At 38.1% G+C, this 26033-nt stretch overlaps 1 protein-coding gene across 4 annotated transcripts in view; it reads left to right on the forward strand.

The window, feature by feature from the left end:
• Window positions 1-26033, forward strand: part of PARD3B (par-3 family cell polarity regulator beta) — a 1089129-nt gene that overhangs the window by 398180 nt on the left and 664916 nt on the right. For all 4 annotated transcript variants that reach the window (XM_073019963.1, XM_073019966.1, XM_073019964.1 and 1 more), the window contains one exon: window positions 20295-20466. In XM_073019963.1, the coding sequence (XP_072876064.1) occupies window positions 20295-20466 (172 nt within the window). The remainder of the gene's footprint in view (window positions 1-20294; window positions 20467-26033) is intronic.

The raw sequence follows: 26033 nt of genomic DNA on the forward strand, positions 1-26033 counted from the left end.
TGTACATTACATACCATTTTTGCATAGTGTGTCTGTTTACATAAAATCTTATTGTCAGAAAGAGATTTAAGGTAGTGTTACAGTACCATCGGGTTCATATGTCCGTTGTGCAACAACAGACCAATACACTGAGTCAGCAGGGTTTGCAGCAGAGAAGGAGCTTAATAATGGCAAGGCCATCGAGCATGGAGACGGGAATAATCTTCAAACCTTAAATTTGTTTTCCTGAGGGGTTCTTGGTTCCTAAGGAGATCATGGAGGGTGATGGACTAGCAAATTGGGGTCATTGGTTCAGGTCAGGGGGATGAAATCACTAGGATATAGAAACTGTGTTCATGTATAAGTCAACTCCTTGCTGGGCGCTCCAGACCAGCTGGCATGGGTAGTTTTATTGCTGTGCAGAACCTGAAGGAGAAACTCCTCAAAGGGAAAGCTGCTCATCTCACAATGTCTTAGATCTTATCTATAGAACAGAAAAGGAACACACTCTTGTAACAAGGGCTATGTTATTCTGGAGTGGTAAGCAGTGACCAGCTACAAGGAAGTGAGCCAAAAGGCAAGTGGGCTTCATGAATGCTTCTGATTGTGCTGCAAGCCTAGTTGAATGTTTTCTTCCCTTAATTGATTTTATAAAATTTTATTGGGGTTGGTTTCAGTGGCCTTCTTCATAGGGTTGTTATTAGGATGGAAGGTCTAACAAACACAAGCACAAATTAAAGGTCATAAAACCCAGTACAAATATTGTGAAAAATATCTCTGGGCAAGACATTCAAGGTCCTTTGCTTTCTGTCTCTAACCTTTCAGTTTAGCCTTAATTCCTGTATTTCTTTTCCTGTCAACCTCTAGAGACGTACACTCAAAACACATCCTGCTCATTGATTGGCTTTTTGCAAATAATGAATTTGCAATTTCGTGCTCCCATGCGTTTGTGTATATTGTTTCTTCTGCCTTGAAGGACTTCTCAATCCTATTGTCCAGTGAAATCACACTAATTAGGACCAGCTTAAATGTCCTCTTCCCCGCTATACCTTGCTTAACAGCTTCCCTGCAAACGTAGAATGAGTCTTTCCTCTTGCTTTTCTGGCCTGGTATTTTGCTCATTCAACTATTTCATCACATGTTACAATATTTATATTGACTTGCATATTCATCTGCCCTTGCTGTTCCTGAGTTGATAGGTTCTTGAAATGAGGAGCTATATGCTCTGTTCTTAACACAGTGCTTAGCCTGTTACAGGCACTGAAGATGTGTCTCTTGGCTGTAGGAATCGAAGTACTTCATCTAGTTTCTCATCTAGGGCTACTAAACACATTTTAATCCTTCCTCACTCATTGAGGCACAGTCAAGGCTGGGATACATAGTTCTGTATCTGCTTTTAATTTTTCTCTGTTTCCTTTTAGCTCTGCTTTTTCTGTTTTAAATCTATGAAGTCTTGCCTTTCTTTCCATTTTTTCTATTAATAAACTCTAGCCTGGAGATTCCATGATTGACCATCTTACAAGCTCTATGTAATTGTAGGGAACACTGAGGGGATTTATTTTACTTCTAGGTCTTAGACCTTGTTTTAATGCTTGGATTTTGCCAGTTGCTTGACCTCTGGGTAAAGAGGATGTACTGTCAGGGTTCTGTAGAGAAACTGAACCACTAGGCTTGTGCATGTGTAGATAGATAAATAATAAGGAATTGGCTCACATGTTTAGGGAAATGGAGAAGACCTAAGATCTGTAGCCAGGAAGTTAGAGACCTAGAAGAGCTGACATATGATTCCAGTCCTGGTCAGATAGCCTGAGTACCAGGAGATCTGACAGTATAAAGTACAGTCTAGAAGCCAGCAACCTGAAGACCCAAGAAGAGCTTATGTTCCAGTCCCTATCTGAAGGCTGGAAAAACAAAAACAAAAACAGAACACCAAAATGTTCAGCTCATGCAGTCAGGCAGCAAAGACAGATTCTTTCTTACTCAGTCTTTTTATTTCTAGTCAGGCCTTCAGTGGGTTGAATGAGGCCCACCCATTTTGGGAAGGGCAGTCTACTTTACTCAGATACTGACTCAAATGTTAATCTCCTCCAGAAACACCCTCCTAGCACACACAGAAATAAGATTTAACTGAATATCTGGGCACCCTGTAGCTCAAATTACCACATAACATTAACTATGACAGAGGCTGTGCTCTGCATATGTGTTTTGCTAGTGATGCCAAACAGTTGACTTAGGGAATTATGTCTATAGAGAGTATCACTTATTTTACAAATGATAATGAATTTACAGTCTTTTTGAGAATTTCAGAGCCTCGTCTCATTTTGTCTGTGGAAAGAACTTTACATACTCTAGTTAAAGATAGGGCAGGAGTCCAGGAGTCTCATATTAAATAATTTTAGGAGCTAAGAAAGTTAGTAAATAAGTAAAGTATGTTGGGTGTATACCAAGCCAGAATAGTGGGAACTGCAGTACCTAGGACAACTCTAGACCTATCTTCAACGTATCCCCTCCCCTCCCCTCCCCCTCCCTTCCCTTCCCTTCCCTTCCCTCCCCTCCCCTTCCCTCCCCTTCCCTCCCCTTCCCTCCCCTCCCCTCCCCTCCCCTCCCCTCCCCTCCCCTCCTCTCCCTTCCCTCCCCTCCCCTCCCTTCCCCTCCCCTTCCCCTCTCCTCCCCTCCCCTCCCCTTCCCTCCCCTTCCCTTCCCTTCCCTCCCCTTCACCTCCCTTCCCTTCCCTCCCCTTCCCCTTCCCTCCCCTTCCCCTTCCCTCCCCTCTCCTCCCCTCCCTTCCCCTCTCCTCCCCTCCCCTCCCCTCCCCTCCCCTCCCTTCCCCTCCCTTCCCCTCCCCTCCCCTCCCCTTCTTAGCCTTTGGCTAAAGTATTTTCCTTGTTTTCTTATTAACTAGCCATGTGTCTCTAGAAATTCATTGAATTTTTCCAGGCCTTAGTTATTTTATTTAAATAGATGGCTTATCTATAGTCTGAAGATTCTTTCCATGCATTTTACCTGCAAGATAAGTTTAAGAGGTTATGAAATAACACCTTTGTTGATTTAAAGAGATCCACCATGAGTTCTAAAGGAAAGTGACATGTCATCCTCTAAAGCAACTTAATTTGCTTTCCAGTAATGACATGATCAATAGGTCTATTGTTTGCAAAATTCAAGAGCAGAAATGTCATAATCATAATTTTACACCAAAAACTACTTTGTGCACTAATGTGCTTCACGATGTAATGTGACCAGATTTTTTAATAATTAAATCGCAGGTCTCTACAGGTGTTGCCAAGTCTGTATCTTACTATGTTTGCACATGCTTTGCTTTCTAAAGACTCAGGAATACTTCCTGTTGTAAGGTAGGATGACTTCCAATACATATGTGTTGGTATGTGTTGATTTTTCTTGTTTAAAGGCTTTTCATATGGTCTTGGAGCCTTCAAACTATAAATTAATGTGAGACAGCCTCTGAGGATTTATGGAGTCATTTTCCCTTTGGCTAAAACCTTCCATGGTCACAGACCACTAGATTTAAAAAGGCAGTCAGACCTGTCCAAAGACCAACATAAATTTTCAAAGGCAGAGAAAATGGTGGCTGCTTATTAAATTAGTGAGAATATAGTATTTGGCAGCTATAAATAAATGATGTTTTCTCCCGTTAAGCTAGAAGCAAGACACTGAAGCTGTGTGATTGTGGACGCACATTTGTCAGGTTTAGCTATATCAGTTGAGAATAATTTGCATGTTACATGGAGCACTTACTTGAGACTTCCGTGTAGATTTGACTAGATAAATGGGTTCACCTTTGCCAAAAAGGTTCCAGTTCTGAACACATTTAAAACAATTTTTCTCCAGCACACAGAGACTGAACACGAGCATTAAAACAAAAAAAGGAACCTATTGTTCCACCAGACTCTTCTCCAGTTCCCCGGTGTTTATCTTACAGAGTTTTCTAAGTGCAATATCAGATGTTCACCACTGGTTGTCCGCACTCATTTTCCATTTTCCCTCTTGATTCATAGAAATTATTTGTCTTAGTCCAATAAAAATAGGGCTTTTTCTTTTGGTGATTCACTATATGAAACCATTTTCACTGGCTTCAAGGGTTTGGGGAAGAAAACATGTTTATCCTTGACAGATAATGGTGTTTTCCCACATCTCACAGGAACCTTCCCAAGTCTTTTTTTCCCTATAAAAACAAAATAAATTATAGGAATAGAGACGTTCTGAACTAAAGTTGATGAACTGTACTGGTTTTCTAGAGTACTTTCTGAGAAAATGCTGTGTAGCATTTCCAGTCATGAAACTTGCATGAAAGGATACCACAGAATGTCTAGCATCTGTACTCCCCCATACTCCAGAGATGTTATTATGAGATAAAACTATTGAAAAGAGATTACATTTGGAGATATATTTCCATGGCAGACTATTCTGTGTTTCTATGGAAATGGGACTTATTTCTCTTAACCCCAATATCAATATCCCACAGGTAGAAACTCTAGGTACAAAATGTGGGATGGATATTATGCTCTAATTGGTGTCTTTTTGTTTTTCTACTCCTTGCAATTAAACCAGTATATTTGTCTTTCTTTCTTTTTCTCTTTCTTTCCTTTTTTTTTTTTTTTTCTTTTCTTTTTTTTTTTTTTTGGTTTTTGAGACAGGGTCTCTCTCTGTCATCCAGACTGGAGTCCAGTGGCACAAACATAGCTCACTGCAGCCTTGACCTCCTGGGCTCAAGTGATCCTCTTGCCTCAGCCTCCCAAGTAGCTGGGACCACAGGAACACACCACCACACCTGGCTAATTTTTTTAAAATTTCCTGTAGAGATGGGGTCTTGCCATGTTGCCCAGGCTAGTCTCAAACTCCTGGGCTCAAGTAGACCTCCCACCTCAGCCTCCTGAAGTTCTGGGATTGCGGGCATAAGCCACAGTGCTCAGCCTTTGTTTTCCTTTTAATTTTTTGTGTGATAGTTATCATCTGACATGGTGATATGCCTACTAATAGCATTTTTTATTTAAAAATACATTTTATAAATTTGTTGAAAATGTATACACATTCTGCTGGAAAATTTTTGAGATGTTAGTTTATTTAAGTTTTATAAATCAAGTCTATCTTATTAGTCAAATATTCAGTCACCTATTGGCCTGGGCTGGGAGTTGCTTGGTCTCTTAAAGGTGACTTTGATTATTTCTAATTAGAATATAGTATGATAAATTTATTCATTAGATGCCCACTTATTAAGCACTCTCTAGATACAAGATACTTTCCAAGATACAAATTAAGTTGGTTCTTAAAGGATGAATAAGACTTTTGATCAATAATGATAGTGATGATTACAATAATAGCTAGCATTAAAGGAGCAATTCCTTTGTGTCCAAGCACTATGCAAAGTCATATCTCATGTTATACGACGACTTGAGAGATAGGCACAGAATAATGCGAAGGTGCTGATGCTTGACTGATGGCTTCTAGTCCTGGTTTTATCACTTACTGGTCATGTAAACGTAACCTGCCCCCCCATTTTGAATATATTGATAGGAACTTCCTCCAGGCGCTAGTAGGAGAAATAGGTGAGATAATACAGTCTGATACTATCTGCTTTGAATATGGTAAACATTTGAATATGGTAAACAGTAAATGTTAACTGCTATACTTTTCCTTATTGTATAGATGAAGACATTGAAGCTCAGAGAAGCTAAATAACTTCCCTACATTTAGAAAGTGGTGTGAGCCCAGATTTGAACTGAGTCAGTGTGACTGCAGAGTCTAGGTTCCCAACCATGAAGGATTCTAAGGAAGAGTACCAGTGGACGCAAGGGCATGTGGGGTGGGAGGAGGCCAGTGTTGAAGAACACAGCTGAGTGCATGCAGGGAGAGGAGGCTGCATTCAGTTCCAGGCCATTTATGGGGGCCTTGGGAGACCTTGGAAAGAAACTCAGATGTTTTCCTGGAAATCAATGGAAAATAACCTGTTCTTCAGTTATTTTGTATTTAAATGAAACAAGACATCTCTTCATTTACCTTTGACTTAAACTGTCTTCTAAGCTAGTACTGTATTTTCAGTGAAGAAATATGAACTAGATGTTCAAATGGGAGACTCCTCAAAGATTTGGGAGATTGCAGAAGAGATCTCCTAGGCACTAAATACTGAAACCTTTTTGTTTGTTTATTAAACCACATCTGGGGTCCAAGCATAGAACTCTGTCTTCTCACTGCTCTGGAATTTTTTGATTCAAGCATTCTGATTTCAACTAGCAAGGTTCACTGGGACTATAAGGTGTATAAAACCTACTAAGGGGAGTAGATATTTTATAATCTCTAGCCAACATATCTTCTTGCTGGGCAATTGAGGGAAGAAGTCAAATCACAGAGATTGCTTGGGAAATATGAAACCAAAATAAGCATAGGAGTCATATAATTCAAGCAGGGCCAACTTTCTATGCACATGACCTCAGGGTTCCATGCTTATGAGAAGCCCATGCTTGGTTTAATCCTTTAATGTCATCATCTTGAAGTTCTTAACATTTTTAGAACAAGGTCTACACATTTTCATTATACACTGGGCCCCAGAAGTTGTGTACTCGGTCCTAGATTCATGAATTTGATGATACCATGTCACGATTTTTCATGTGTCTGTCAGCTGTTTCATAGTAAGTAGATCTCTGTTACTGGGACTTCAGGTTTTTTCCTTAATCCAGTGGATCCCCGCAACTGGACAGTACCTAAAATCGTCCTGCCAGCAAATACACCTCTGACACCATTCTCCTGACTCTTGAAACACCACTTCTTTAGCCTGTTTGTATAGTCATTTAAATATTGTTCTGCGTCCCTATTTTTAAGTTCACTTTGTGTATTTATAATTGGACCATTACTTATTTAATAGATGAACTCTCTGAGAGAACCCATGTTTCCTAATTTTTTGAGAAGTGTTTCGTATATTACCTATATGTAGATGAAATAAATATTAAGTTTGAAATTTACGTGAGGGTGGGATTGTCAGAGCCAACTGGATGATAATAGAACCAAAACCATTTTGGTAGGATAGAGAAATGTGGTTACAAAGCAAGCAGTCATCAGGGTGATAAACCAGCTGAATCCTGGCAAATATGCTGTTCAAGAAACGATGAAAAGAGGACTTTGGTGAGAGTCAAGGACACATACTCACAGACACATGCTTTTTTAATTTTTAACCCATCACTATCACTGGTGAGATCCTTTCTAGAGTTTTTAATCCTTGGCAATTTGAAGAACAAGGAGGTAGTTTACAGGAAAGCAGCAACGATGATTGATGACCGGATAGTGGGGGATTGTAGAAGAAAGGCTAAAATACATAAAATGTTATTTTTTTCTGGGGAACAAGAAAAGTAACTAATGGAAACTTAGAGTCTTTAAGCACATAAAAGTTTTTAAAATGAGTTTTGTGAGTAGATTTACCCTGTGTTAGTAATGGACATATGATATGAAATTTCAACATAAAGAATTTGCAGGAAATAATGATAGACACTTGGATTATGCAATCATAGAAATGTTAAAATTTTATTTGTGCATGTTTTTATTATAATAGCTTTTATCCATCTGTATTTGTTTAGGATATGAATGTGTGATTTAAAAACCAAAAGCCCATCAATCAAAACACTTCCCACCTGCTCTCTCTTAAGGGACTATCAAAGTAGTAAATTAAATGAAACCAACATTGTTTTACTACTTGCCCATCATAAAATATTACTGGTTCCAGGTGAGTGCCTATTTACAAGGGAGCTTTGAAGATTTAATAGGGATTTTAAGTGAATGGAATACCATGTAATGAAAAATTTTACATCGTAAACAAAATTGAAAGGTAAACTGGCAAAAAAATTTGCAAGAATAAGACAACTTAAATATATTTAAAATAGAAAGTATTTATACATGTTAATAAGAAACACTAAAAACAAAGTGAAAAAGAAGGGCAGAGTATGAACAGACACTTTACTGGAGAAGTAAAAATAGCTCATAAAAATACTGTCAATGTCATGGCCGGGCGCGGTGGCTCATGCCTGTAATCCCAGCACTTTGGGAGGCTGACGTGGGCGGATCACGAGGTCAGGAGATCGAGACATTAACATGGTGAAACCCTGTCTCTACTAAAAATACAAAAAATTAGCCCGGGCCTGGTGGCAGGAGCCTGTAGTCCCAGCTACTTGGGAGGCTGAGGCAGGAGAATGGCATGAACCCGGGAGGTGGAGCTTGCAGTGAGCTGGCCACTGCACTCTAGCCTGGGCGACAGTGTGAGACTCAATCTGGGAAAAAAAAAAAAAGGTATGGAGAGAGAGAGAGAGAGAGAGAGAGTATCACTAGTAATAATTGAAATTTAAACAGGATATAATTTTATATGCAAAATTAGTAATGATTAGAAATAACACTTAGTATTGGGACTATGCAAAGACAGTCTATACTTTTGTATATGTGGAATGGGAGAATGCAATACCATTTACCAGATGGCTGAATATACTATGAAATATTATTCAAACATATGAATTTTCTTTATTTGTCTTTACGGATTACAATTAGAGAAAGTTGCTCTTAAGAAAAATAGTAACTGAAAATATCAGAAACAAAATTGTGTATTATGCATTGTGAATTGACATATATTTGTTAACATACACAGAGAGAGACAGAGAGAGAGAGAAGACTGGAGGGAAAGCACCAAAGTTTAATCCTTTTGAAGTTTTGTTCATTTTTTCCTCTCTCTAACACACACACTACAGACACAATTTGCTGGAGGGATCTGGGGGAGTTTATAATCCTCACATCTTGCCCCTACACTTTTCTTTTTGCTTGGAAACCATAAACACCAAAAGTAGTAAAGTACAAAAGTGGCCGTTAGGTCTGGGAGTATTAGGTTGAGGACTAACTTTGGAAACCCAGTATTGCCAATGGTCACAGCAACCTGGATTTTTGGGTCCAGTCCTAATTTCAAAACTTGTGTTCCATTATTTGCCATAAGTATGCTCAATGTATTTTGATTTTTGCTTTACAAACAAGTCATGGTTTTATGTGCCTATATTTTAGGTGCTTTTGGAAGGCCTTTTGTGCTAAATTTATAAATTTAAAACTAACTCACAAAGACTGTCTGCAATTAGAGACAAGACCCAGAATGTCAACTGTTTCTAGAAAAGAGGTACCACACCACTTATAACAGTGAGGACGGAGCAAGGACCCCAGCTTTCTTGTCTTCAGACCCCAATTAGCGAGGCATCGTTCTTTGTTGGTTTAATACACCCACAATCATAATTATAAATCTTGACATTTAGATGCTCCCAAAGTCAACACCTATCCCATCAGGGTTGGCCATATTATCACTTGTTAAGGAGATATAGAGCAATTAAAAGCTAAAGGAAAAGGTTAGCACTTCCACTCAGACAGGAGTTCAGCAGCTAAACCTACGTGCAGTTGCGGTGTTAATTTTTTTAAATATCGGCTTTGAAGCCTTGTCATCCATGACAGGGGAGTCTAAATGGAATATTTAAGAGCAGTGCTTCCTCATCCTTCAATCAGGCTGTATGCTGACCTTTCTGTAGTCTCCACCAGTTGCTCAGCTGTCATGAAATGCTGGAGAAGGTAGAACATCATTGGACCTGTCATGAGGTCAATCAGCAGGAGCGTAGGCCAATTTGCTAAATGTGTTCATGCTAAAGAGTCAGTTCCCTAACCAGTCTGGTGAAATGTAGTACCAATTAATCACCAGCTAATTTTCAGGGGGTTGTGACCTTCTCCATATTTGCAGTCCACTCGCTACCTTACCTGGCCTTGGGGGATCTCTGGCCTGGAATATGAGGCCACCCCAGGACATATGAAGCTGCCAAAACTTGTGTGATAGGCTATCAAGGTGGCAGGCCAGGGGACAATTATGCCCATTACATCTACTCTGACCAGCACTGACCTAGTTTAGTCAGAACATTCAGTGTGGTTTACAAACCCTAAAGATACTCATACAGCTCAAGTGTATGCAAAATCTATCTCTTTGAAATGTTTAATGATCTAGTAAGATATTGTTTTTTTCTATCAACCTGTCAGTTCTTGATCTGTCTTTAGAAGGTGGTGGCTTTGTCACCATTCTCTGCAGAGGTTTATTATCTGAGAGCTGTTGAGTTGTCTTAAAAGCAGAAAGGTTCTTTCACAAAATAGTCTGCTCTATTTGTAGCCAAGTCTCATAAATTAAAATACTTGTCAAAATAAATGAATAGTATGTTTGTTATATTCATGACTTAAAATCACATTTGATTGCTTACTCATTAATCCACAAAATTAAGCAATACACCCTGGATTGCAGTCATTAGTACAAATAAGCAGCGTTCTTCTAACAGTCAGCCATCGTGGAGAACACCGTACAGTTGTGTTTGTTTCAAAACTAGGTATGTTAATGCACAAATTTGTTTTACAATTTCAAAATAATTAATCTGGAAGAAAATCAAATACGTATATGTAGTCCACTGGGAGACAAAGTTGGAATCATAATATTACTAAGTAGATTTTAGATGTGGCAATTGTTAAATGCAATTTTACATTGAACCTCACAGATGGACAGAAGCTATTTTGCTGTGCATAGGAATGTATGTGGGATGAAGATGACCTTTATCCCTAACAGGATGGAAAAGTCAGGAGTTAGGGAGATGGTGTTCACACCAAAGTGAAGATATCCATATGACAAAGGCTTTGTTCTCCTGCTTGGATATAGCAGAAAATGTAGATCATTCATTTACCTAAGGAATTTGTTCTCACGTGCCAAGTAACGTACTTAGAGCTTGGAATATAAAGTCAGTTGTACTTCAGTTTTTTCATCTGTAAAATGGGAATAACAGTTTATTTATCATAGGATTTCTTATGAGTATGAAACAAAATAATACATTTCAGCACTTAATACAGTGCCTAGCACATAGTAAGGGCTATGTAAGTATTTGATAAATATTTTTAATGATGTGACCCATAGTTTCAAGTAGCTTACTGTTGACATATAGGTAAGGACAAGTATACCAAAGACCCTCCTGCTATGTGACAGGTGATGATACTGTCATGGATGTAGCACTGTGGGATACTGGAGAGCCTGGTGCAGATAATTATGGCAGACTTAAACTTTATTTCGAAAGTCTTGACAATGTATGATGAAGAACTTGAAGCTGGGCCAAGACCACACCCAGATCTGTATGCTGAAAAGACCACTTTGGCAATAGTGTTATGGTTAAATGTCAGGGGGCCAGATTGGAAGTCAGAAGCACACCCAGGCCCTTGCCATGGTCCTTGGGCTTATTTAATTGTTGGAGAATGATCTTTGCAGAAATAAACCAGCCTTAGGTTGCAATAAGTTATTGCCTTCAAGGATTTCTTGACATACCTATGGATAGCGGTGGCAGCTTTATGCTTTGGCTGAGAGGTTGCCGAAGAGTATGTTTCTGAGACGATTCTATCTTTGGTTTGGTTAGAGAGTAGAAGTTGTAGGGAAGGAGGGAAAATGAAATGGAGCTAGTTAAATAATACTGAATATGGATGTTACAATATTATAAATGTATGTAGTGCTTTATAATTTAGAAATATTTTCCATATACTATTGTATGTCTTCTAGTGTTGGATATACTTGCTTCAAATAGAATATTCTTTAAAAAATGCAGGTAAGATGTATGTAATTTAGTTAAGATTAACTTGAAGAAAAACTACTTGTGTGTGTGTGTGTGTGTGTGTTAGTGTATATGTGTGTGCACACATTTTAAATATCCCAGCTTGTCTTGTGTCTTCATTTCCTCCTAAGATTTTCAAAGCCCTTGAGATTGGAAAGAATTAGTCTGTGCAGCTAGTGATACATTGGGGAAATGGCTAGTGAGGCCACCTAGTAAATTGGGATCATCTTTGAGAATTTTCCAGACAGTTTAACTCAAGTATTTTATCTTCCACCTTTGCATGTGTCTGTTTTTTTTTTTTTTTTTTTTTTTTTTAATTATGTGCGATTCATGGGAAGCAAGAATGTTATTGACAAGGCAGGTATATTGAGTTTTTAAACTTTCTGACGTTCATGTTATTCTGTGATGCTTGAAACTTCTCCCTGCTTTGTTCTGACTTGCTTTTTCCATAGTTAATCTCTAGATATCTCTAGGAGAAGGGCTTTATGGATGCCACTTGACCTCCATGACACCCTTTGCCCTACCACTGCTAGAGATGGTGAAGGGCACAGAGACAAGGGCTCCTCAGGCCTCCCCTTTGTATATTAGATGTGAGCTGTGAATGTTGTTTAATGAATAGTGAGTGATTATCCCTAAAGAAAGTAAATAATACAGCAGACACAAATTCAAAATTTTCTTCAACTTGTCAAGGGATAACATATCATCTTTGAAATTTTAATTCAAGTCAGAGAAGAAAATGTGATTCAATATAAGATGGGTTTAATGTGTATCTGCCTTCTTTAGGAACATACTACATAATTTAAAAGAAGTAAATGTATATTTGACTGAAATATGGGTGGTTATTTAATAGGGCATATTTTTGTTACTATGGGACAATTCAAGCAGATGCGTCTTTAAAAAGTGATCAGGATAAATGGGGTTTTCAGTACAGTTGAATAAATCATGTTATTTTCTTCAGAATAATGCTTAAAGCTGTAAAGTTTATAAAGGTTCCTGTTATGGATTTTCAGTTTGGGGAGGAAATGAAAATAGGTTTATCTCATTTACTGACTGTCAGTTGAACTTTCTGAGAATCAGAGCTGTTATGTCCCTGCTTTGATGATGCTAGAGCTGATGCTTGCATCTGATGAAGATGCTAATGTGGGCCTGCTAATTTTTAAAATCTGGATTAAATGCTTTTAGCTAGCTGTCAAAATCCTATGAAGGAAGAGACCATACTTTGAAACCTTTGTTTAAAGTGGCATAAAAATCAGCTCACATAGCCAATTGTTATTTAGTTACAAGCAGATGCATACATTTAAATGAAATTCTGCAGTTTCATTCCCTTCCCAAAGGTGATAATGTGTTTTTCTCTACTTGTGAAATTGTTGTAATTTCACAGTCTTACTTAGATTTAATTGTGTTTATTAAGATTTGAGACAAATGATTCCAATTTTATTTTATAGGATACTGGGGTTTTTTTTTTCTGTCTTTTAATTTAGCTTGATAGTTGGTAACACGGAATACGTAGGAAACAGTAAAAAATATCAATACATTGTTTAGTTCAACAATTTAACCCAAAGAACTCAATGTGGCAAATAAGCCTTTCTTAGTAGTACATTAGTTCACTTGACATGTAATTAAAATAGAGCCACATATTTCTCAGTGTAATCACTAATAAAAATGCCATTATAAATACAGTTTATTGTACTCTGTAGCATTTGGATGATTCTTTTTTATTTTCTACATAGGCGAAAGATAATAGCATCAGATTATAAAAATTCAGGCTATAAAAATGACAGAATGCTACAGGTTGGCAACAGAATAAACCACACCATGAATATTGAGAGACTCTGCAATAAATGTTCTTCATGGCATTTATTGTTAAAATATTTACTTGTCGGCGTAGAAGCTGAAGGCATTGGTATATTGCTTCAAGTTATGGTCGGCAAAGACCAGACAGCATAAACCGTGTACTGCTAGGCAGACGAGTGATACAGTACTGTATTGTCTAAGGGTTGTGTGTTCTTGTATGATGAAGAACAAGAATAAAAGAAAAGCAGAAATTACCTATTGGTTGTGTTTGATCTTGGTACTTTTTGTGTTCCTCTGTCAGTCCTGTGATGAAGAGATTAAAGAGAAACAACAAAGTAAAAGCAGAATAGGGATAAACAAGTCAAGTGGGACTGATTCTGGAAGCCAGAGAATGATAGCTATGGTAGGAAAAGAAATTAAATTTAACCTTTCATTGTGTGCCAGCCTCTATGCTCAGCATTTGGGCATGTTAGGGATATATCAAGGAAGTTAGTATTCTACCCCATTCCTTCTCACTCCCTAAAATACTCACATGTTCACACATATCTTTACTAGTGATATTTATCATAATAACCTTAGTGTTTTATAATAGAAACAGATCTGAGTCCTGGAAGGGATACTGATGGAGTGAAATTGCAGAGTACATGGCTCTTTTGATCAGATCTGTTATTCAGGGTCATGGATGTTGTAAATTATCCAAAGTTCTTTTTAAATTTTTTTAAAATTTTACTTTAAGTTCTGGGATACATGTGCAGAACATGCAGGTTTGTTACATAGGTATACATGTGCCATGGTGGTTTGCTACACCTATCAACCCATCATCTAGGCTTTTAGCTCCTTGTGCGCTCAGTATTTGTCCTGATGCCCTCCCTCCCCTTTCCCCCCACCCCCCGACAGGCCCCGGTGTGTGATGTTCCCCTCCTTGTGCCCATGTGTTCTCATTGTTCAGCTCCCACTTATGAGTGAGAACATGCAGTGTTTGGTTTTCTGTTCCTGTGTTAGTTTGCTGAGGATGATGGTTTCCAGCTTCATCCATGTTCCTGCAAAAGACATGAACTCATTCTCTTTTATGGCTGCATAGTATTCCATGGTGTATATGTGCCACATTTCCTTTATTCAGTCTATCATTGATGGGCATTTGGGTTGATTCCAAGTCTTTGCTATTGTAAATAGTGCTGCGATAAACATATGTGTGCATGTGTCTTTATAGAAGAATGATTTATATTCCTGTGGGTATATACCCAGTAATGACATTGCTGGGTCAAATGGTATTTCTGGTTCTAGATCCTTGAGGAATTGCCACACTGTCTTCCACAATGGCTGAATTAATTTACATTCCCGCCAACAGTGTGAAAGTGTTTCTTTGTTGTTCTTGTTGACTTTTGTATTCTTTTTACCTTTACAAGGTAAAGGGATGAGAAAAATATGGAATGACTTTCTAAAATAAGGTTTATGGATATCACTTTTTTTCTAGGAGAATCCTAGTTTCAGATGTTCCTTTCAGATCACCCGTGAGTAACGCAGGGGTGAATGCATACACTTAACGAAGCTAGTGCCTAATCTTTGAATTGGGAACACCAGTTAGCCTTGGCAATTAATATCTAGTTATTGAAAGTAATTCACACATACCGTGTTAATTTATTTATTTCCATGTGTTTTCCTAAATCCTGTTTAGAAGGTAGATGTGTTCCTGAGAAATACACTACACCTCTTTCTCTCAAACAGGGGTACCCAAATCATGAGATAAACATCTCACTTTCTTGACGCCTTAATCATACAATCTTTTCATATTGAAAAGTAGTACAGAAAGCTGGTAGGGTCTAAAATGTGAAATTTTCATGACTTTGAAAATAAAGTTGGGCACTTCAGTGTTGAGCTTATGACATACCTCTTCAGGCTGCGTCTCCACTTGCTCTGGAGTTTTATTCACATTTGTGCTTAAGCTACTTTAAGGGACACTTTTAAAAAGCCTCACAATAGATAAATCAAAGTGGTGTATTGGCAGATAGCTGGGTGAGGGAGTGCCTGGGACAGATTGTGAACCCCACCACCTCTCCATTCAGCCTGCATCCTGCTTCATCCAGTGACCAAATGGGCTGACTCCCCCTTTTGAAAGTGAGCCTGAAAAGGAAAGAGAAGATAGATAATCTCCATTTTTGGAGTATGATGGGGCAGAAGCAATTTCCCCCAGTGTTGAATAAAAAAGGAGGAATTTATCTGCCGTAATTTCCAAAGCCAAACCAACAATAATGATGATGATGATACCCCAAGCATCTTAAGATTAAACATGGATCATTTATACACATTCATTTAATTAAAAAAATTGAATGTTCTATAAACACATGAAAAAATCTAGGTATCTTTTGTGGCTCTATTAGATTTTAGTATCTGTTTTCCCTCATATTTCACTGATTTTTTTCAGCAAATATATATCGAGCACCTATGATAGCGTATTCACTCTTCGAGCCAATGGGGATACACAATCAATAACAAACTCAGGGTTCTCATGGAGCTTACATTCTAGTGAGGTGCGGAGACCAGCGATAAAATAAGAAGAGCCGTGGTGCTGACAGGATGATACACATGATATAAAGTAAAACAAAGGAGGGGAATACAGGGAGTAATGAAGATGCTGCAATTTAGTGTAGCCACAGAAAGCCTGACATTTGATTAAAGATCTGAAAGATCGAGGAACAAGCCTTGCAGGTGTCTGGTGGAAGACTGTTTGTGGCAGAGAGAACAGAAAATGCAAGGACCCTGAGGCAGGCGTAAAGACAATAGTGCAGCTGGGCAGCTGGATGGAATACTGAAAACAAGGGGTGGGATCAGTAGAACACGTGGTCAGAAATAAGAGCAAGTGATCATATGGGCCATTGCAGAGACTTAGACTTTTCTTCAAGTGAGGTGGGTATTACAGGAGTCTCCTCAGAGGAGACACATGATCCAATTCCTGCTAGCAAGGTCGGTCTGGCTGCTGTGTTGCGCGCAGGGGGAAGAGGCAGTGGGTAGAAACAAGGGGACTAGTCAGGAGGCTGTTAAGAAACACATAGTAGCTGGGTCCAAATTGGTGACAGTGGAGGTCGTGAGAAGTGGTCAAATCGAGTGTATGAGAGACAGAGGAGAGGGGAGGGAGAGAGAGTTGAAGGATTGCTGCAAGGTGTTTGACCTGAGCAACTTAGAAGGATGAATTACCATTAATTGGGATGTAAAGAACTGTGGAAAGAGCTTTGGAAGGTCACTTTTTCCATTTTTGACTCATTGGATTAGGAAATGAGCCTGGAGTTACAGAAGGGCTGGGTTGCACCACTTAAAATTTTGAATTTATCAGCCTATAGAGTTATATTAACCCGTGAAACAGATGACATCACTAAACAAATTTAGACATATGCTCTTCAACATTTTTGGAGACCAAATCCAGAAGATGAAGAAGAAAAAACAAAAGAAAACTTGATGGAGGACCCAGAGAAATAAGGGTAAACCAAGAGACTGGTACTCTGGAATCCAAGTGCAGAAAGTACTTTGAGAAGGCAGTGACCACCTGTGTCCTGAAGTGAAACCAGAGAAGCCCCTTTAGATTTAGGAATCTAGAGACTGTTTTTGATCTTGATAAGAACAGTTTCAGTGGAGTTGAGGGGTGAGGGCCTGACTAGAGTGGCTTCATTAGAGAATAGGAGGAGAGATATTGGAAACTGCTGTGTAGACAGCTCTTTCAAATTTTTGCTTCAGAGGGGAGGCAAAACATGGGATGGGACCTGTGGTAAGTGGATCCTGAGAAGGTCATTGGTTTGTTTGGTGGGAGAACTTGTAGCATATTCATAGACTGACCTTCCTGTGTCTATCTGGGGATTAGATGCTTAAATACTGACAGAGGTCTTGCGGGAATAGGAGTTTTGACTGGAAGTAAAGATTGTGTGAACAGATCATTTTGGATTATGGGGTCTCCTGGAAATGCCAGCACTGCAGTGGGTGGCACAAGGACACTGGCATCATAGAAGGAGACTGGAGGGCAGACCAGAAGGAGAGAGAAGGCAGCAGAGGAATCATCCAATCCAACATTGCTGGTTTGCACTTTGTGTAGGGTGTAGGTTACTGCAGCCCCTGACGTGTCAGTGAAAGTTCTCCCACATGCCATACAAGTTTAAGTGAAACCTTAACACAAAAGCTTTTTAAATAGAATTCCCTCTTTCATGTTTAACGCATCTCTGTGGGAAAGATAACTTTGAATGGGTATAAAGGCAAGGAGGGAAGTCTATTTCCACGCAGAGGATTCTTTAAAAACCAGCATGCCTTCTGATGAGGGACTAGAAGAGTGGTTTATGTTAATTAACGAGTCTCTGTAACACTGTCTTCTGAGGAGTCTGCTACCCAGGAATGTAGGTGTTCAGATGACTGAAATAATCTATTTAACAAGGACCCGCAACATATGATTCAAACCAATTAGCAATGTTGAAACAAATGTAAGTCTGTGTATATTGTAGATGTTGAGATGAACACTGGACGCAGAGAGTCTGTTCAGCAAGCAACCCATGAGAGCTGCGACAGATCAGCAGCTGGTCCTCTTCTTCCAGGAGTAGAGACTTTTTCATCCATTCAGGATAACTAGGTGCTAACTGGGAAACAGTCTAAGCAATTGATTTTAATCAAAGAGCTTATGAGATTTGGGGAGCATCAGGTCTTGCTATTATAATCTTCAAGAAAAGTGATGTATTGCCTGTGTCTCCAAAAAGTGGAGTTCACATTCTTTAGGGCATAACACCCTTATGGAGAAATTACAGACATTCTTCAGTGTAGCCTCTCTTTTTACAGTTTTCTTTTTGGAAAACAGCTACAGTAGAGGAAAATACTTTCTCTGGATTGAAAATTAAAAAGACTAGATTCCACTACCAGCTACCATTTAGTCAGTGACCTTCGGAAACAAAATTTCAGAGCTACTGTGTTCTACCATTTGATAAATAGGTATAATATTCTTACTGCATACACTGTATACTTGTGTGGATAAAATGTGTGGAAAACAGTAAAGTATCTTAAGAAAACAATATTTTATGAGTTATCATTTTTAAGTTTTTGTATTATACTTCTAGTTGATGTTTTCTATTTTTTCTTATTTTTCCAATATTTAAGGTACATGAGGGTTATACTGAGTTACGGATGTCATATGAAAGAAGAGTAAGATAAAACTCTTAACTTACACTAAGCTGTTCATAGTACCAATATGATATGCCATTGCCTAATTGATAGGTATGTTAAATGTTAAAATGAACATTGCTAATATGTGTCAGAATTCATGAATACACAAAATTGAAGTTATTATGTAACAGAAATAGTGATGAAAATCACACATCCACCACATTAATAAACTGATTTCATTTTCCTTTTCAAGATTTAAAGTGTTAAACTCATTCTGGCTGGATGATGAGAAAGATATAGTTCTACTGATTCTTTTTATACTAGAATAATCTTTCATTATTAATCTATTTAAGTCTTATCTCAAATAAGTTCATCAGTGCTGCCAGTTGCAAATAGAAAATGCATGTGCTCAATTTCAAGAATTAAAAATAATGCCTTGGGAGTAGCATTTCTTTTCTGTGGCAAGAGGATTGTTGGATTTTCCAATTAAAGAAGTCTCCATACTGGAAATGAGTAGTCAATTATGAAAATTATTTTTGAATGGCCAATTTGCATATCCCTAATTGTATTCATTTCTTTTGAAAGACCGAACTTGAAATTTATGATGTTTTGATTGGTTAACCCTGCACTTCTGTTATTATTACTATCGCCAACAGTGTTCCCCTATGAATGGGGCTTTGAGTGTCTTTCCTGAATAAATGCTTGAATCATAAGTAGGTTTATTTTACTTAATGAACAGAAAATATCTAAAGATGTACAACCGGTTTTTACATTTACATACATTGCACTTTTTGGAATGACAGTAGCGTCCTTGAGCTGCCTCGTGTACTCACATTTGGACTTTTCTACATCAGCTGATGAGAAACCCATGAAGTTTCTGAATGTTGGTGCTGTCTGTTGGCCAAAAGTGCAGTTTCCGCAGAGCTGTCCTCACTGCCTATACAGTAGTGTCTGTGTGATTACTTGAATTTTTAAAGATATCTTGTCCTTATTTCAATGAAAAAAATGACTTGGAAATGGACAATTAAGAGTTTTTATATTAACGGTGAAAAGCATACTTCTCACGTAAAATAAAATTGACATATAATTAAATTAAAAGTAATGATGTTGAGTTGTATTGGACTTAGCATTCCATTGGACTTAAACCAGTCAACACAGAGTAAATCATGAAGGAAAAGAACAAAATTAAAGACATGTACAAAAATGGGAAACCTATTTAAACAAGATAAGCACAAATTGTATGTAAGTAGACACACGATGTATGTATGTATATATGTATGTAGAGTGTATCTACAGGGACAGATACAACTAGGGATCTTGTAATGTGTTTAGGTCTCTGAGACTGGAATACCCTCCCTATACTATTTAAGTCTATTCAACGCATATTCAACTTGCATTTTTGGAAGCACTCTTTAATAAAGAGACAATGAAGTCCTTTTAGGCATGTTAGGGAAGGTAGGGTAGTGGGAAGGGGAAGCAGCCATTTCATTCCTTTAAGAGAGTGAGCCAAAATTGGTTCTCTTTTTCAGTAATAGACAAAATAAACAAATGAATAAACCAGTATTATTTCTTGACCATAGTGCTTATAGACATAATATTATTGAAAAATTAAGAGTTGTGGTATAGTAACATTAACGTTTTAAGTTTGATGAGGCGATTTTCTTTGAAACCAAATAAAGATCTCATTCAGCTAGATAGTGTCCTTGTGGTATGCATGTCCTACAAACTAATTAGTGTTGTTGGATTTGTTTGTAGCTGATTGCTGTGTTTGAAGAACAAGAACCACTCCACAAGATTGAGAGCCCCAGTGGAAACCCTGCAGAACGGCAGAGCCCAGATGCTTTTGAGACAGAAGTGGCTTCCCAACTGGCTGCATTTAAACCAATTGGTGGGGAGATTGAAGTAACCCCTTCTGCTCTAAAACTAGGTATGTGTAATGTTTATGGTATTCTTTTCACCTGATTGAAGATTCATCATCTTGTTGATTAGGTGTTGTTTCTTCTTTGTGACTTTTATCCTGTTAATATTTTTATATTGTGGTTTATCTTTTCTTTAAATTATTTTTGTACATAGCTCTTTGCAGCCACTGTTGCTTAGGTAAATGGATGCAGCTTTTTCTTGAACTGAAAGTGAATCAGAATTGTATGCCCTTGAAGTAACACGGGGGAGTCAGATGCTAAATGTTGAAGTGTGCCTATATCATATGAGTATAACTTTTTTTAAAAGTTCCTGAAAAAAAGTCATTTGGGAAAAGCCAAAGTTTGTGAAAGAATCCATGCTAGAAATAAAGGTCACTTTATTTTCTTAGCCTCCATCTTTTTCTCCCTAGGCTATAATCTAAGAATCTGGGGGAAATGTTTTGAAGTTAGTTTTGAAATTCTTTTCTGGTTATTTATTCAGACAAGACAATTCATCCAGTAATTTTGCTTAGAATTATTTTTCATTGTATTTGTAGAATGAGAAAGTAAATATTATTCTAAAGTTTCAATCAGTTTACAACTCCAAGAGAAATAACATGTCTGTTTTGGTGATACCTCCTAAAGATAAATTTAGCTCAATTTAACAGCATGAAGTTTTTGAAAATCCACTAATATCTTGGTATTTCAAACAACTTTTTATGCCTGTGGAATGTTTGTGCAACATTTGGAGACTGCTTAGAGCACCTGTTATGAGGGAAATCTCAAGCTAGAAGAACAGAGGCTTATTCCACTTTGCAAAGGTCAGCTTCTTCTCCTTTTAAAGCAAAACATATGCTTAAAATGGTTAGAATTGTACATAGTACTCATTTTTCCATTTAAAATATATACTGTAAAGTTAAACGTACATACTCTAATGCTGACAATCCGTATTTTGTACTGATTTTCAGAAAAGTATCTGTAGGGGCCCTTTTAAAATAAACCAAATGGAAGTTAATGACCTATAGTCTTCGTGGGTTTTCCTCTGTCTTTTGGAACCAAGCTGGTGAAACAGTCTGCTGGCACGTGGCTGCTGGAGGGCTTTGTGGCAGCTTCTCTTCATCTGAAGCCAGCCGTGTGGCTTCAGCAACCTTACAGCCCCATCATTCATTTGCATAATGGATGCCTTTTTATCCATTATGCAAATGGTATGAGAGGAAAATTAGGCAATAAGGGAAGACGAAAGAAGAAAATTGCTCTTGCTTGTTTTAATATTCTATTTATAAGCAAGCACTGTGGTCTTCAAATGACTGAACCTCAGAGTACTTCTGTGCCGGAGAATTTGTTTTCACCTCTCTCTTATGAGTGTTCTCAGGGAAAAAAGTTTGTTTTCATCAGCTTTTTTGTTGTAATATTGGAACAACATAATATTGAATGCAAGAAAAAAAAATCAGCTGAGATTCCCCTTCTTTGAAAGTGGACGTTTTACTTCTTCCATAATGATTTTTGATAAGTCAGAGAAAACAATATTTATTACATGAGTACACACCAAATAAATCCCTTACTCATAATAACTAATTTAAGCCTCATCATACTTAGTCAGCTTTTATTATTTTTATCTTTTCAGAGTTGAGGAATGGGCACAGAGAAGTTTAGTAACTCAGCAGAAATCACAAAGCTATTAGTTGGCAGAGCCAGAATTTGAACTCTTGCTGGCTGCAGTGTGAGGAACCATTTTGCTGTGCTGCCTCTGATATGCAGTTCCTAAAACGGCCAACTAATATAACTGTTTTGGGGTTTACTTTGAGAATATATGCCAAAATCCTGAAAATACTAAACTCCTTGGTCTACAATCTCATTTCACTTAGTACCAGATTAAATGATGAGACTAGCTCACTTTTAGGTGGGAAACATTTCCTTCCAACCATTTGGCCTGAAACCTTGGCATCACCTCCAGATCCACCGCTTCCTTCTACCTCCCCCACTCTGTCAGCTCTTCAGCTTCCTCATCCACAGCTACCACAGCAGGCCAGAGCTTTGCCATCAATTAGACTATTGCAGAGGCCTCAGACTGACCTCTTTGTTTACAATGTCTGCTTTCTCCAGTCCCTGCTGTTGCCAGAGCTGCCTTTCTAAATCACAAATCTGATTATATAATATAACTCCCCTGCTTAACGACCTTCACTGGCTTCCCATCACCCTGAGAACCATATCCAAACTCGTTAGCAAGCTGATGCAGATGGTTCCTCTGAATCAGCAGGAGAAATGTGGGCAAGGATGAATGATGTAAAAAAATCATCCCTTACCCACCTTCATGGTTCTAGCAATTTGAGTACTTTGCATTTCTGGAACTTAAAAAGCAAAGAAAAAACGTACTCGTCAGATTTTTCAGATAGAGAAGTTAAAGAAGGAAGCAACACAGCCAGCTTTGGTCTCCACCCATTCTGTTTCCTTGCTGGCTCCGGGGCAGGATGTGGCCATAGGCTATGCACCTCTAGATGGAGAGATGTGGTTGGCAGTAGAGGCGGTATTCGTGGCACTGCTGGGAGTGGGACCTGGCCATGCTGTCTGGTCCACCCTGAAAGCCTGCTTAGGTGAAGAATGGGAGGGGCAGTGAGAGGAGTTTTGTACCACTTGTGCCCCAGCAGTTCCTCCTAACAGGGTGCTTGTGATAGGCCAGCCATTGAACTCTCACCCTTCATCTCCCTTCCCCAGTCAGCTCCTGTAGGCCATTGGAACTGGCTGTACTTTTCACAGCTCATTCACCCAACCTGGTACAACAGAAAAAGGGCTTAATTTTTACTGGTTTTCTCACTCTGAAGGCCATTTTCTTAAGAAAATAGCAAATTTAATCCTCATTGGCTCACGTTGCTTTGCTTAATTAAGCAGACACAATTCAACAAATATTAGAAATCAAGAGACTTTTGTGGTTACATCATGTTGAGCACCCAAAATTTATGTTTTTCTGGTGTCTGATATCAAAAGATACTCAATGTTCAGTATAATTTTTATATTTTTTTCCTACACAAGATAACCGTCAACAATATTCTGTTAAAAACCAACAACCACCTTCTCCATATAATACATACAGAGGTGGATCCCTCCCATTCTTTCTTTATCTTCCAGGATATAATACTTACACATGCATATTCATATTCCCAGGCCCTTCGTGATGCAGCTGCTTCCTCTCTGCCCACCTTTATTGCTGGCCACTCTTTCACAGTCACCTTAACCTGCAGCCACTGTGAACCACTCGCCGTTCCAAATTTACTACCTTCAGATATCTGTGCCTTTGCTGATACTGTTCTCTCTACCTGGCTTACTCCTTTGTCTCTTATGTAGTGAACTCATATGCACCTTTTAAGTTCAAGCTCAAATATGACCTTGTTCATGAAGCCTTGTCCAAATCTTTAAAATAGTACAGTAAACATACAATAAGTATTATTTCTTAATTCTTCATCTAAGAAGGGTTACAAAGATGAACAGCAGACATCTACTGACATAAAGGGGTTCATAGTCTCATACCCTGTAAGCTAATGTGGTATATATTTTTCATTTGTAAGATGAGTTTTAAATCAAGTGGGCAACCACATGATTCCAACCTCATTCATCTAAATTATTTCTTATCATTTATTTTCTAGTGGATTTTCTAATGTTGTGCTGAATGACTGAGCCCTGACTCAGCCCTAAGTAGCAAATCACTTTCACACTTTAAGATTCTGTGACTCTGAAATTGGCCAAAGCATGTTACCATGTAGTACAGAGATTGCTGGCCTGAGAGTTCGTTTAAATGATGAGCTGTGGTAACCAAAATACCAGGCAAAACTGGAAAGAATCATATTCACGTGATCTATTTGGACTTAAGAATCATCTAGTTCGAGAATTTTCTAAGTCTTCTCTGTGAAACCCCACGGTTCTTCTGAGCATGTATTAGGGTTTCAATGGATGCTCGATTCTAGTTAATAAATAACACGTATTGAGCGCTTAAGTTCTAGATGTTATTTAAATTTGTTCATTCTCCATCTTTGGACAAATAGGATTGGTTATGCTAGTATAGAAGAAAGGGTGCAGAAGTCTATAAAGTAGCCAATAAACAAAATCCCAATGCTTATCTACCCCAAAACCTCACCTCCACTCAAAAGACCTATGCATGCCTCAGAAAAAGTTTTGTGAAATGCTGACCTAGAAATACACAGTTCCACAGAATTTTATAATTAGCAATTGTCTAGGTAATCAACATTATTTAACAAATGAGCAAATAAAAGCTTAAATTCAATGTGTACTCTGATGTTGAATAAGGAACTAGAGCTGGAACTCAGACCTCTTGGCTTCCAGAACAGTGCTTGTTCAGTTACATGACTTTTTAAAAATTAATTATAGATTTCAATTATCCATATATTTTAGGTACTATATGTGATAGCACCTCACATCTTTTTGGAATTGAGTAGAGTGTAAATTAATAAATAGATACTATGAATAGCTATAAATCAAAAGCTACTGAGAGAACAAACACCAGAAAATGGAGGCGGAGAAAATGTCTTTTAAATCCTATAAGTTTCAGAAATGAGTTTGCTTCCATCTTCTTATCGTCTCATCATGTCTGTGTGTGTGTGTGTTTGTCTGTGTAGGAAAGTTCCACTAAAACCAATGTTCTAATGGGATCTGTAGGTATGGGTTATTTTTTAAATAATGTGGATATTTTAATACACTTTTTGATTTTTTTAAATATGTACATATAGAGGGCCATCTGTAAAATAGACAAATTAGTGAGGAAAATTATTTTGAAGTTTAGGAGGGTAGGAGTCTCCCGGCCCTTCCTCTGACTAGTCCCTGCCCTGCCTTCATGATTAGTACCTAACCACCTAACTGTTCCCTAAGAGGCTTTTCGTGGCCATAGCCCAGGGTTGGCCCAACCCAGTCTTTGTCCTTTGAGAGTCAGTGATATGGAGCTAGTTTCAGACCCTGCAGTATTCGATCTAGCTGTGTGATCAGGGTAAGTCATGTAACCTATCTCTATCAGAACCAAATTTTTCCAAACAAAAAATAAATCAGGACATATCTGGGACACATTCTAGCGAAGTAAAAAATTGAAAACCAAGGCTATCCAGGTCACTCCCTGATGTGTCACCACCATATCTCCCTGGGCCAGTTTCCTCATCTATAAAATAAGCCGTCCTTTTTCCAGTGGGCTATGATGGTTCCATGAGTGTTTTGTGAATACCAAACTGAGTTTGGATCCATCTCCATGCCTGGGCCAATTTCCCTCCTAGGGCCTCAATTAATTAGTAGTTTTTTACTTTGTATCTTTTGATAATTTTTCTCAGTACTTCTTGATTGAAATTTGCTGACTTGGGTTCAAGGTTCTATGGGAAAATATTTATTTCGTGAAATTATTTTAGTAATGTAATTTAAGTAGTGTTTCAGGATAAAAAGTACTTTAAACTTGGCTGTTACCATGCTTGTGATCTAGATTACCTTGATATAAAGTAATCTGATTAAAGTTTGGAGTTGAAGTGGTATTAGCTTTATTCTCCTCTTGTATGTTAAACTTTGAAGATGAGCTACTTTCTATTTGAAAGTGATTCTTGTTTTTGAGACT

The sequence above is a fragment of the Chlorocebus sabaeus genome, chromosome 10 (genome assembly GCF_047675955.1).
Source record: "Chlorocebus sabaeus isolate Y175 chromosome 10, mChlSab1.0.hap1, whole genome shotgun sequence".
NCBI lineage: Eukaryota > Metazoa > Chordata > Mammalia > Primates > Cercopithecidae > Chlorocebus > Chlorocebus sabaeus.